Source organism: Oncorhynchus keta, chromosome 10 (genome assembly GCF_023373465.1).
Source record: "Oncorhynchus keta strain PuntledgeMale-10-30-2019 chromosome 10, Oket_V2, whole genome shotgun sequence".
Taxonomy (NCBI): domain Eukaryota; kingdom Metazoa; phylum Chordata; class Actinopteri; order Salmoniformes; family Salmonidae; genus Oncorhynchus; species Oncorhynchus keta.
In genome coordinates this window covers 9165562-9179549 of record NC_068430.1, presented here as the reverse complement: position 1 = coordinate 9179549, position 13988 = coordinate 9165562, and the positions used below count along the sequence as shown (strand labels likewise).

The window sequence follows — 13988 nt, the reverse complement described above, 5'->3', positions numbered from 1 at the left end:
TGTGTTCTGTAAATTAACATAGGACCCTGTGTTCTGGATGTCTGTAAATTAACATAGGACCCTGTGATCTGTATGTCTGTAAATTAACATAGGACCCTGTGATCTGTAAATTAACATAGGACCCTGTGTTCTGTAAATTAACATAGGACCCTGTGATCTGTAAATTAACATAGGACCCTGTGTTCTGTAAATTAACATAGGACCCTGTGTCTGTAAATTAACATAGGACCCTGTGTTCTGTATGTCTGTAAATTAACATAGGACCCTGTGTTCTGTAAATTAACATAGGACCCTGTGATCTGTATGTCTGTAAATTAACATAGGACCCTGTGATCTGTAAATTAACATAGGACCCTGTGATCTGTAAATTAACATAGGACCCTGTGTTCTGTATGTCTGTAAATTAACATAGGACCCTGTGTTCTGTAAATTAACATAGGACCCTGTGTTCTGTATGTCTGTAAATTAACATAGGACCCTGTGATCTGTATGTCTGTAAATTAACATAGGACCCTGTGATCTGTAAATTAACATAGGACCCTGTGTTCTGTAAATTAACATAGGACCCTGTGTTCTGTAAATTAACATAGGACCCTGTGATCTGTAAATTAACATAGGACCCTGTGTTCTGTAAATTAACATAGGACCCTGTGATCTGTATGTCTGTATATTAACATAGGACTCTGTGACCTGTATGTCTGTAAATTAACATAGGACCCTGTGTTCTGTAAATTAACATAGGACCCTGTGATCTGTATGTCTGTGAATTAACATAGGACCCTGTGATCTGTATATTAACATAGGACCCTGTGTTCTGTAAATTAACATAGGACCCTGTGTTCTGTATGTCTGCAAATTAACATAGGACCCTGTGATCTGTATATTAACATAGGACCCTGTGTTCTGTATGTCTGTAAATTAACATAGGACCCTGTGATCTGTACATTAACATAGGACCCTGTGTTCTGTAAATTAACATAGGACCCTGTGTCTGTAAATTAACATAGGACCCTGTGTTCTGTAAATTAACATAGGACCCTGTGTTCTGTAAATTAACATAGGACCCTGTGATCTGTATGTCTGTAAATTAACATAGGACCCTGTGATCTGTAAATTAACATAGGACCCTGTGTTCTGTATGTCTGTAAATTAACATAGGACCCTGTGATCTGTAAATTAACATAAGACCCTGTGTTCTGTATGTCTGTAAATTAACATAGGACCCTGTGATCTGTATGTCTGTAAATTAACATAGGACCCTGTGATCTGTAAATTAACATAGGACCCTGTGTTCTGTAAATTAACATAGGACCCTGTGTTCTGTAAATTAACATAGGACCCTGTGATCTGTAAATTAACATAGGACCCTGTGATCTGTATGTCTGTAAATTAACATAGGACCCTGTGATCTGTAAATTAACATAGGACCCTGTGTTCTGTAAATTAACATAGGACCCTGTGTTCTGTAAATTAACATAGGACCCTGTGATCTGTAAATTAACATAGGACCCTGTGATCTGTATGTCTGTAAATTAACATAGGACCCTGTGATCTGTAAATTAACATAGGACCCTGTGTTCTGTAAATTAACATAGGACCCTGTGTTCTGTAAATTAACATAGGACCCTGTGATCTGTAAATTAACATAGGACCCTGTGTTCTGTATGTCTGTAAATTAACATAGGACCCTGTGATCTGTATGTCTGTAAATTAACATAGGACCCTGTGATCTGTAAATTAACATAGGACCCTGTGATCTGTAAATTAACATAGGACCCTGTGTTCTGTAAATTAACATAGGACCCTGTGTCTGTAAATTAACATAGGACCCTGTGATCTGTATGTCTGTGAATTAACATAGGACCCTGTGTTCTGTAAATTAACATAGGACCCTGTGATCTGTATGTCTGTAAATTAACATAGGACCCTGTGTTCTGTAAATTAACATAGGACCCTGTGTTCTGTAAATTAACATAGGACCCTGTGTTCTGTATGTCTGTAAATTAACATAGGACCCTGTGATCTGTAAATTAACATAGGACCCTGTGTTCTGTAAATTAACATAGGACCCTGTGATCTGTAAATTAACATAGGACCCTGTGTTCTGTAAATTAACATAGGACCCTGTGTTCTGTAAATTAACATAGGACCCTGTGATCTGTAAATTAACATAGGACCCTGTGTTCTGTAAATTAACATAGGACCCTGTGATCTGTATGTCTGTATATTAACATAGGACTCTGTGACCTGTATGTCTGTAAATTAACATAGGACCCTGTGTTCTGTAAATTAACATAGGACCCTGTGATCTGTATGTCTGTGAATTAACATAGGACCCTGTGATCTGTATATTAACATAGGACCCTGTGTTCTGTAAATTAACATAGGACCCTGTGTTCTGTATGTCTGTAAATTAACATAGGACCCTGTGATCTGTATATTAACATAGGACCCTGTGTTCTGTATGTCTGTAAATTAACATAGGACCCTGTGAACTGTATATTAACATAGGACCCTGTGATCTGTAAATTAACATAGGACCCTGTGATCTGTATATTAACATAGGACCCTGTGATCTGTGAATTAACATAGGACCCTGTGATCTGTATATTAACATAGGACCCTGTGTTCTGTAAATTAACATAGGACCCTGTGTTCTGTATGTCTGTAAATTAACATAGGACCCTGTGATCTGTATATTAACATAGGACCCTGTGTTCTGTATGTCTGTAAATTAACATAGGACCCTGTGATCTGTAAATTAACATAGGACCCTGTGTTCTGTATGTCTGTAAATTAACATAGGACCCTGTGATCTGTATGTCTGTAAATTAACATAGGACCCTGTGATCTGTAAATTAACATAGGACCCTGTGATCTGTAAATTAACATAGGACCCTGTGTTCTGTATGTCTGTAAATTAACATAGGACCCTGTGATCTGTAAATTAACATAGGACCCTGTGTTCTGTAAATTAACATAGGACCCTGTGATCTGTATGTCTGTAAATTAACATAGGACCCTGTGATCTGTAAATTAACATAGGACCCTGTGTTCTGTATGTCTGTATATTAACATAGGACTCTGTGTTCTGTATGTCTGTAAATTAACATAGGACCCTGTGATCTGTAAATTAACATAGGACCCTGTGATCTGTATATTAACATAGGACCCTGTGTTCTGTAAATTAACATAGGACCCTGTGTTCTGTATGTCTGTAAATTAACATAGGACCCTGTGATCTGTATATTAACATAGGACCCTGTGTTCTGTATGTCTGTAAATTAACATAGGACCCTGTGATCTGTATATTAACATAGGACCCTGTGATCTGTGAATTAACATAGGACCCTGTGATCTGTATATTAACATAGGACCCTGTGTTCTGTAAATTAACATAGGACCCTGTGTTCTGTATGTCTGTAAATTAACATAGGACCCTGTGATCTGTATATTAACATAGGACCCTGTGTTCTGTATGTCTGTAAATTAACATAGGACCCTGTGATCTGTAAATTAACATAGGACCCTGTGTTCTGTATGTCTGTAAATTAACATAAGACCCTGTGTTCTGTAAATTAACATAGGACCCTGTGATCTGTATGTCTGTAAATTAACATAAGACCCTGTGATCTGTAAATTAACATAGGACCCTGTGTTCTGTATGTCTGTATATTAACATAGGACTCTGTGTTCTGTATGTCTGTAAATTAACATAGGACCCTGTGTTCTGTAAATTAACATAGGACCCTGTGATCTGTATGTCTGTAAATTAACATAGGACCCTGTGTTCTGTATGTCTGTAAATTAACATAGGACCCTGTGATCTGTAAATTAACATAGGACCCTGTGTTCTGTAAATTAACATAGGACCCTGTGATCTGTATGTCTGTAAATTAACATAGGACCCTGTGATCTGTAAATTAACATAGGACCCTGTGTTCTGTATGTCTGTATATTAACATAGGACTCTGTGTTCTGTATGTCTGTAAATTAACATAGGACCCTGTGATCTGTAAATTAACATAGGACCCTGTGATCTGTATGTCTGTAAATTAGCATAGGACCCTGTGTTCTGTATGTCTGTAAATTAACATAGGACCCTGTGTTCTGTAAATTAACATAGGACCCTGTGTTCTGTATGTCTGTACATTAACATAGGACCCTGTGTTCTGTAAATTAACATAGGACCCTGTGATCTGTAAATTAACATAGGACCCTGTGTTCTGTATGTCTGTATATTAACATAGGACTCTGTGTTCTGTATGTCTGTAAATTAACATAGGACCCTGTGATCTGTAAATTAACATAGGACCCTGTGTTCTGTATGTCTGTATATTAACATAGGACTCTGTGATCTGTATGTCTGTAAATTAACATAGGACCCTGTGATCTGTAAATTAACATAGGACCCTGTGTTCTGTATGTCTGTAAATTAACATAGGACCCTGTGTTCTGTAAATTAACATAGGACCTTGTGTTCTGTATGTCTGTAAATTAACATAGGACTCTGTGTTCTGTATGTCTGTAAATTAACATAGGACCCTGTGATCTGTAAATTAACATAGGACCCTGTGTTCTGTATGTCTGTATATTAACATAGGACTCTGTGATCTGTATGTCTGTAAATTAACATAGGACCCTGTGATCTGTAAATTAACATAGGACCCTGTGTTCTGTATGTCTGTAAATTAACATAGGACCCTGTGTTCTGTAAATTAACATAGGACCTTGTGTTCTGTATGTCTGTACATTAACATAGGACCCTGTGTTCTGTAAATTAACATAGGACGCTGTGATCTGTAAATTAACATAGGACCCTGTGTTCTGTATGTCTGTATATTAACATAGGACTCTGTGTTCTGTATGTCTGTAAATTAACATAGGACCCTGTGATCTGTAAATTAACATAGGACCCTGTGTTCTGTATGTCTGTATATTAACATAGGACTCTGTGATCTGTATGTCTGTAAATTAACATAGGACCCTGTGATCTGTAAATTAACATAGGACCCTGTGTTCTGTATGTCTGTAAATTAACATAGGACCCTGTGTTCTGTATGTCTGTAAATTAACATAGGACTCTGTGTTCTGTATGTCTGTAAATTAACATAGGACCCTGTGATCTGTAAATTAACATAGGACCCTGTGTTCTGTATGTCTGTATATTAACATAGGACTCTGTGATCTGTATGTCTGTAAATTAACATAGGACCCTGTGATCTGTAAATTAACATAGGACCCTGTGTTCTGTATGTCTGTAAATTAACATAGGACCCTGTGTTCTGTAAATTAACATAGGACCCTGTGTTCTGTATGTCTGTAAATTAACATAGGACCCTGTGATCTGTAAATTAACATAGGACCCTGTGTTCTGTAAATTAACATAGGACCCTGTGATCTGTAAATTAACATAGGACCCTGTGTTCTGTAAATTAACATAGGACCCTGTGTTCTGTAAATTAACATAGGACCCTGTGATCTGTAAATTAACATAGGACCCTGTGTTCTGTAAATTAACATAGGACCCTGTGATCTGTATGTCTGTATATTAACATAGGACTCTGTGACCTGTATGTCTGTAAATTAACATAGGACCCTGTGTTCTGTAAATTAACATAGGACCCTGTGATCTGTATGTCTGTGAATTAACATAGGACCCTGTGATCTGTATATTAACATAGGACCCTGTGATCTGTATGTCTGTAAATTAACATAGGACCCTGTGTTCTGTAAATTAACATAGGACCCTGTGTTCTGTATGTCTGTAAATTAACATAGGACCCTGTGATCTGTAAATTAACATAGGACCCTGTGTTCTGTAAATTAACATAGGACCCTGTGATCTGTAAATTAACATAGGACCCTGTGTTCTGTAAATTAACATAGGACCCTGTGTTCTGTAAATTAACCTAGGACCCTGTGTTCTGTATGTCTGTAAATTAACATAGGACCCTGTGATCTGTATATTAACATAGGACCCTGTGATCTGTATGTCTGTGAATTAACATAGGACCCTGTGATCTGTATATTAACATAGGACCCTGTGATCTGTATGTCTGTAAATTAACATAGGACCCTGTGTTCTGTAAATTAACATAGGACCCTGTGTTCTGTATGTCTGTAAATTAACATAGGACCCTGTGATCTATAAATTAACATAGGACCCTGTGTTCTGTAAATTAACATAGGACCCTGTGATCTGTAAATTAACATAGGACCCTGTGTTCTGTAAATTAACATAGGACCCTGTGATCTGTAAATTAACATAGGACCCTGTGTTCTGTAAATTAACATAGGACCCTGTGTTCTGTAAATTAACATAGGACCCTGTGTTCTGTATGTCTGTAAATTAACATAGGACCCTGTGATCTGTATATTAACATAGGACCCTGTGTTCTGTATGTCTGTAAATTAACATAGGACCCTGTGATCTGTATATTAACATAGGACCCTGTGATCTGTAAATTAACATAGGACCCTGTGATCTGTATATTAACATAGGACCCTGTGTTCTGTAAATTAACATAGGACCCTGTGTTCTGTATGTCTGTAAATTAACATAGGACCCTGTGATCTGTATATTAACATAGGACCCTGTGATCTGTGAATTAACATAGGACCCTGTGATCTGTATATTAACATAGGACCCTGTGTTCTGTAAATTAACATAGGACCCTGTGTTCTGTATGTCTGTAAATTAACATAGGACCCTGTGATCTGTATATTAACATAGGACCTGGGATGGCATGGGATTTTTGCCCATTCTTCAAGGCAAAACTGCTCCAGCTCCTTTAAGTTGGATGGGTTCTACTGGTGTACAGCAATCTTTAAGTCATACCACAGATTCTCAATGGGATTGAAGTCTAGGCTTTGACTAGGCCATTCCAAGACAGTTAAATGTTTCCCCTTAAACCACTCCAGTGTTCCTTAAGCAGTATGCTTAGAGTCATTGTTTTATTATCTTTCTGAAATGTTTTACCTTTATTTAACCAGGCAAGTCAGTTAACAACAAATTCTTATTTTCAATGACGGCCTAGGAACAGTGCCTGTTCATGAGCAGAATGACAGATTTGTACCTTGTCAGCTCGTGGGTTTGAACTTGCAACCTTCCGGTTAATAGTCCAACACTCTAACCACTAGGCTACCCTGCCACCACTAGGCTACCCTGCCACCACTAGGCTACCCTGCCACCACTAGGCTACCCTGCCACCACTAGGCTATCCTGCCACCGCTAGGCTACCCTGCCACCACTAGGCTACCCTGCCACCACTAGGCTACCCTGCCACCACTAGGCTACCCTGCCACCGCTAGGCTACCCTGCCACCGCTAGGCTACCCTGCCACCGCTAGGCTACCCTGCCGCCCTATTGTCCTGCTGGAAGGTGAACCTCCGTCCCAGTCTCAAATCTAAGACTGAAACAGGTTTCCCTCAATAATTTCCCTGTATTTAGCTCCATCCATCATTCCTTCAATTCTGACCAGTTTCCCATGCATGATGCAGGGTGATGAGAGGTGTTGAGTTTGCACCAGACATAGCATTTTCCTTGATGGCCAAAAAGCTCAATTTTAGTCTCATCTAACCCAAGTACCTTCTTCCATATGTTTGGGGAGTCTCCCACATGCCTTTTGGTGAACACCAAACGTGTTTGGGGAGTCTCCCACATGCCTTTTGGTGAACACCAAACGTGTTTGGGGAGTCTCCCACATGCCTTTTGGTGAACACCAAACGTGTTTGGGGAGTCTCCCACATGCCTTTTGGTGAACACCAAACGTGTTTGGGGAGTCTCCCACATGCCTTTTGGTGAACACCAAACGTGTTTGGGGAGTCTCCCACATGCCTTTTGGTGAACACCAAACGTGTTTGGGGAGTCTCCCACATGCCTTTTGGTGAACACCAAACGTGTTTGGGGAGTCTCCCACATGCCTTTTGGTGAACACCAAACGTGTTTGGGGAGTCTCCCACATGCCTTTTGGTGAACACCAAACGTGTTTGGGGAGTCTCCCACATGCCTTTTGATGAACACCAAACGTGTTTGGGGAGTCTCCCACATGCCTTTTGGTGAACACCAAACGTGTTTGGGGAGTCTCCCACATGCCTTTTGGTGAACACCAAACGTGTTTGGGGAGTCTCCCACATGCCTTTTGATGAACACCAAACGTGTTTGGGGAGTCTCCCACATGCCTTTTGATGAACACCAAACGTGTTTGGGGAGTCTCCCACATGCCTTTTGGTGAACACCAAACGTGTTTGGGGAGTCTCCCACATGCCTTTTGGTGAACACCACATCTCCGCTGTGGAGCTTTGCAGCTCCATTCAGGGTTATCTTTAGTCTATTTGTTGTCTCTCTGATTAATGCCCTCCTTGCTTGGAGGGTTTTGGTGGGCGGCCCTCTCTTGGCAGGTTTGTTGTGGTGCCATATTCTTTCCATTTTTTAATAATGGATTTAATGGTGTTCTGTGGGATGTTCAAAGTTTCTGATATTTTTTTATAACCCAACCCTGATCTGTACTTCTCCACAACTTTGTCCTTGACCTGTTTGGAGAGCTCCTTGGTCTTCATGGTGCCACTTTCTTGGTGGTGCCCCTTGCTTAGTGGTGTTGCAGACTCTGGGGCCTTTCAGAACAGGTATATATATATATATATATATATATATATATATACTGAGATCATGTGATAGATCATGTGACACTTAGATTGCACACAGGTGGACTTTAGTTAACTAATTATGTGACTTCTGAAGGTAATTGGTTGCACCAGATCTTATTTAGGGGCTTCATAGCAAAGGGGGTGAATACGTACATATACACACACCACTTTTCTGTTCGTTTAAATTACAGGTTGTAACGCAACAAAATAGAAAAAACGGCAAGGGGGGTTAATACTTTTGCAAGGCACTGTATGTCTGTTACCCATTCACGGGCTCTGCGGGGGGGTTTCCAGGACCTCTCCTTGGTAACGGTGTTGACATAGAAGCATCGCCCCGTGGAGGGGTCCGAATACTGCTCCCATAGGTCCAGCACCTTTCAGGGGTACAATGGAAATATGTGTTGGACTTTTTTGTGTCTTCCTCAATAGCTTTATGCATGAACGGCATCTTTGCTATGCGAGTGTATTTATATTGTTTGAAAGGATTGTAATTAGCTAGTTTAAGTTAGGAAAACATGGCATTTCCATCGCCAACGGCCTTCATCAGAATCAAACTGAATCAAACTGAATCAAACTGAATCAAACAAAATGACCTGCATGGATCGCTGGCCGGGGGCGGGGCTGGGGGGCTCCACTTGGCTCCGCCTCTTCACCTGGTGGATGGAGGAGTATAGTGTAGACTCCAGGAGAGACTGCTGGGAAATGTAGGACTGGGGAGACACCTGGTGGGGAGAGAGAGGAGGTTATACTGTATAAGGTCAATAACATGTTACATGAGGTTGGACACAGTTTGATGGGGAAATGTCAGGTTAGGGCTGTGTGTGTGTGTGTGTGTGTGTGTGTGTGTGTGTTATACAGTATATTATAGTCTACAGGTTGCATGTGCCACTCAGCCCCAGCTGTCATTAGTAGAATGACTATAGTTACATAACATGGGGACAAAGCTGCATCGTATAGCCTCATCACTACAGCTTTCATGGAAAGATGATTTTCCATCACGGCTTTACTTTTCAATCTATTTCAGTGCAACAGATGGCCTCCTATAGCCTCCATTATCTTATTTACCAGTCAGGTCACTAGAGGGAGTCACTGGTGCATGTAAATGTTTTCTACAATCCCAGTCCTTAGGCCTCTCTGACTACATGTTGAGGTGGACCGGTATATATCTTTCTCTCAGTTTCTGTTATTCTCTCTCTCTTTCTGTCGTTTTCTTTGTTTTCCATTTATCTCTCTTTCACTCTGTGTTTCTGCATCGCTCTCTCTCTTTCCCTCGCTCTCTCACTGTTTTCTGTTGAAGCCACATCCTCTTCTGTTTGTGGTTCTTCTTGACTGTCCACTGACACACATGCACACACACACAGAGAGAGAGAGACCGAGAGAGAGAGACAGAGAGAGAGAGACAGAGAGACAGAGAGAGAGAGAGAGACAGAGAGAGAGAGACCGAGAGAGAGAGACAGAGAGAGAGAGCGACAGAGAGAGAGAGACAGAGAGAGAGAGCGACAGAGAGAGAGAGACAGAGAGACAGAGAGACAGAGAGAGACAGAGAGAGAGAGACAAAGAGAGAGCGACAGAGAGAGAGAGACAGAGAGACAGAGAGACAGAGAGAGGGAGACAGAGAGACAGAGAGACAGAGAGAGAGAGACAGAGAGACAGAGAGACAGAGAGACAGAGAGACAGAGAGAGACAGAGAGAGAGAGACAGAGAGACAGAGAGACAGAGAGACAGAGAGAGAGAGAGAGAGAGAGAGAGAGAGAGAGAGAGAGAGAGAGAGACAGAGAGAGAGAGAGAGAGAGAGACAGAGAGAGAGAGAGACAGAGAGAGAGAGAGAGAGACAGAGAGAGACAGAGAGAGACAGAGAGAGAGAGAGACAGAGAGACAGAGAGACAGAGAGACAGAGAGACAGAGAGAGAGACAGAGAGAGAGAGAGAGAGACAGAGAGAGAGAGAGACAGAGAGAGAGAGAGACAGAGAGACAGAGAGACAGAGAGAGAGAGACAGAGAGACAGAGACAGAGAGACAGAGAGACAGAGAGACAGAGAGAGAGAGAGCAGCACTGGGGCAAATAATACATTACACTCACCTGAGACCAAACTAGTTTGGTAATAAATAAATATTTATTTAATTTTTTATTGAACCTTTATTTAACTGGGCAAGTCAGTTAAGAACACATTCTTCTTGACAATGATGGCCTATCCTGGCAAAACCCGGACGACGTTGGGCCAATTGTGCGCCACCCTATGGGACTCCCAATCGCGGCCAAATGTGACGCAGCCTGGATTCGAACCAGGTACTGTAATGACGCTTCTTGAACTGAGATGCAGTGACTTAGACCACCCAAACAGATTTGCTAATAGTTTGGTAATAAATAAACTTGAGTGATAATAAATAAATAAACTAGTTGGTAATAAATAAACTAGTTGGTAATAAATAAACTAGTTGGTAATAAATAAACTAGTTGGTAATAAATCAACTAGTTGGTAATAAATAAACTAGTCAGGTAATAAATAAACTAGTCAGGTAATAAATAAACTAGTTGGTAATAAATAAACTAGTTGGTAATAAATAAACTAGTTGGTAATAAATAAACTAGTTGGTAATAAATAAATAAACTAGTTGGTAATAAATAAACTAGTTAGGTAATAAATAAACTAGTTGGTAATACATAAACTAGTTAGGTAATAAATAAACTAGTTGGTAATAAATAAACTAGTTAGGTAATAAATAAACTAGTTGGTAATAAATAAACTAGTTAGGTAATAAATAAACTAGTTGGTAATACATAAACTAGTTAGGTAATAAATAAACTAGTTGGTAATAAATAAACTAGTTGGTAATAAATAAACTAGTTGGTAATAAATAAACTAGTTGGTAATAAATAAATAAACTAGTTGGTAATAAATAAATAAACTAGTTGGTAATAAATAAACTAGTTGGTAATAAATAAATAAACTAGTTGGTACTAAATAAAGTAGTCAGGTAATAAATAAACTAGTTGGTAATAAATAAATAAACTAGTTGGTAATAAATAAACTAGTTGGTAATAAATAAACTAGTTGGTAATAAATAAATAAACTAGTTGGTAATAAATAAACTAGTTGGTAATAAATAAACTAGTTAGGTAATAAATAAACTAGTTGGTAATAAATAAACTAGTTAGGTAATAAATAAACTAGTTGGTAATAAATAAATAAACTAGTTGGTAATAAATAAAGTAGTCAGGTAATAAATAAACTAGTTGGTAATAAATAAATAAACTAGTTGGTAATAAATAAACTAGTTGGTAATAAATAAATAAACTAGTTGGTAATAAATAAACTAGTTAGGTAATAAATAAATAAACTAGTTAGGTAATACATAAATAAACTAGTTGGTAATAAATAAACTAGTTAGGTAATAAATAAACTAGTTAGGTAATAAATAAACTAGTTGGTAATAAATAAACTAGTTGGTAATAAATAAATAAACTAGTTGGTAATAAATAAACTAGTTGGTAATAAATAAAGTAGTCAGGTAAATAAATATCTAGTTTGGTAATGAATTAACTAGATTGGTAATAAATAATCTAGTTTGGTAATAAATAAACTAGTTTGGTAATAAATAAATATCTAGTTTGGTAATAAATAAACTAGTTTGGTAATGAATAAACAAACCAGTTTGGTAAAAAATAAATAAATAAACTAGTTTGGTGATAAATAAATAAACATTTGATAAAATCACATAATACTGAGTTTCTATAAATACTACAAGTACCTACCTACATATCTACCTCAATGACCTCGTTCCCCTGCACATCGACTCGGTACAACTACTGCCTGTATATAGACGTTATTTTGTACTCCTTATTGTTATTCATTATTCACTGTGTATTTATATATATATATACCTCGTGTCAGTATTACATTTTTTTATTTACATTTTTATCTTTAACTCTGCGCTGTTGGAAAAGGACCGGTAAGTCAGCATTTCACTGTTAGTCTACACCTGTTGTTTACGACCAGCCAGGGAGTATTTCACTGTTAGTCTACACCTGTTGTTTACGACCAGCCAGTGAGCATTTCACTGTTAGTCTACACCTGTTGTTTACGACCAGCCAGGGAGCATTTCACTGTTAGTCGACACCTGTTGTTTACGACCAGCCAGGGAGCATTTCACTGTTAGTCTACACCTGTTGTTTACGACCAGCCAGGGAGCATTTCACTGTTAGTCTACACCTGTTGTTTACGACCAGCCAGGGAGCATTTCACTGTTAGTCTACACCTGTTGTTTACGACCAGCCAGGGAGCATTTCACTGTTAGTCTACACCTGTTGTTTACGACCAGCCAGGGAGCATTTCACTGTTAGTCTACACCTGTTGTTTACGACCAGCCAGGGAGCATTTCACTGTTAGTCTACACCTGTTGTTTACGACCAGCCAGGGAGCATTTCACTGTTAGTCTACACCTGTTGTTTACGACCAGCCAGGGAGCATTTCACTGTTAGTCTACATCTGTTGTTTACGACCAGCCAGGGAGCATTTCACTGTTAGTCTACACCTGTTGTTTACGACCAGCCAGGGAGCATTTCACTGTTAGTCTACACCTGTTGTTTACGACCAGCCAGGGAGCATTTCACTGTTAGTCTACACCTGTTGTTTACGACCAGCCAGGGAGCATTTCACTGTTAGTCTACACCTGTTGTTTATGACCAGCCAGGGAGCATTTCACTGTTAGTCTACACCTGTTGTTTACGACCAGCCAGGGAGCATTTCACGGTTAATCTACACCTGTTGTTTATGACCAGCCAGGGAGCATTTCACTGTTAGTCTACACCTGTTGTTTACGACCAGCCAGGGAGCATTTCACGGTTAGTCTACACCTGTTGTTTACGACCAGCCAGGGAGCATTTCACGGTTAGTCTACACCTGTTGTTTATGACCAGCCAGGGAGCATTTCACTGTTAGTCTACACCTGTTGTTTACGACCAGCCAGGGAGCATTTCACGGTTAGTCTACACCTGTTGTTTACGACCAGCCAGGGAGCATTTCACTGTTAGTCTACACCTGTTGTTTATGACCAGCCAGGGAGCATTTCACTGTTAGTCTACACCTGTTGTTTATGACCAGCCAGGGAGCATTTCACTGTTAGTCTACACCTGTTGTTTACGAAGCATGTGGCGAAAACAATTGTATTTGATTTTTACCTACTAATGGAGGCTGGATTCAAGTTTAAGACAATGTCATTGTTCACTCAGGTGCTTCTACACCTGCATTGCTTGCTGTTTGGGATTTTAGGCTGGGTTTCTGTACAGCACTTTGAGAAATCAGCTAATGTAAGAAGGGCTTTACAAATACATTTGATTTG

The 13988-nt window shown here is 39.3% G+C and overlaps 1 protein-coding gene across 2 annotated transcripts in view; it reads right to left on the bottom strand.

The window, feature by feature from the left end:
- The window catches only part of arhgap9 (Rho GTPase activating protein 9), a 94285-nt gene that overhangs the window by 48737 nt on the left and 31560 nt on the right, over positions 1-13988 (bottom strand). For both annotated transcript variants that reach the window (XM_052526459.1, XM_052526458.1), the window contains exons 6-7: positions 9243-9371; positions 8886-9023 (exon numbers count right to left, since the gene is read on the bottom strand). In XM_052526459.1, the coding sequence (XP_052382419.1) occupies positions 8886-9023; positions 9243-9371 (267 nt within the window). The remainder of the gene's footprint in view (positions 1-8885; positions 9024-9242; positions 9372-13988) is intronic.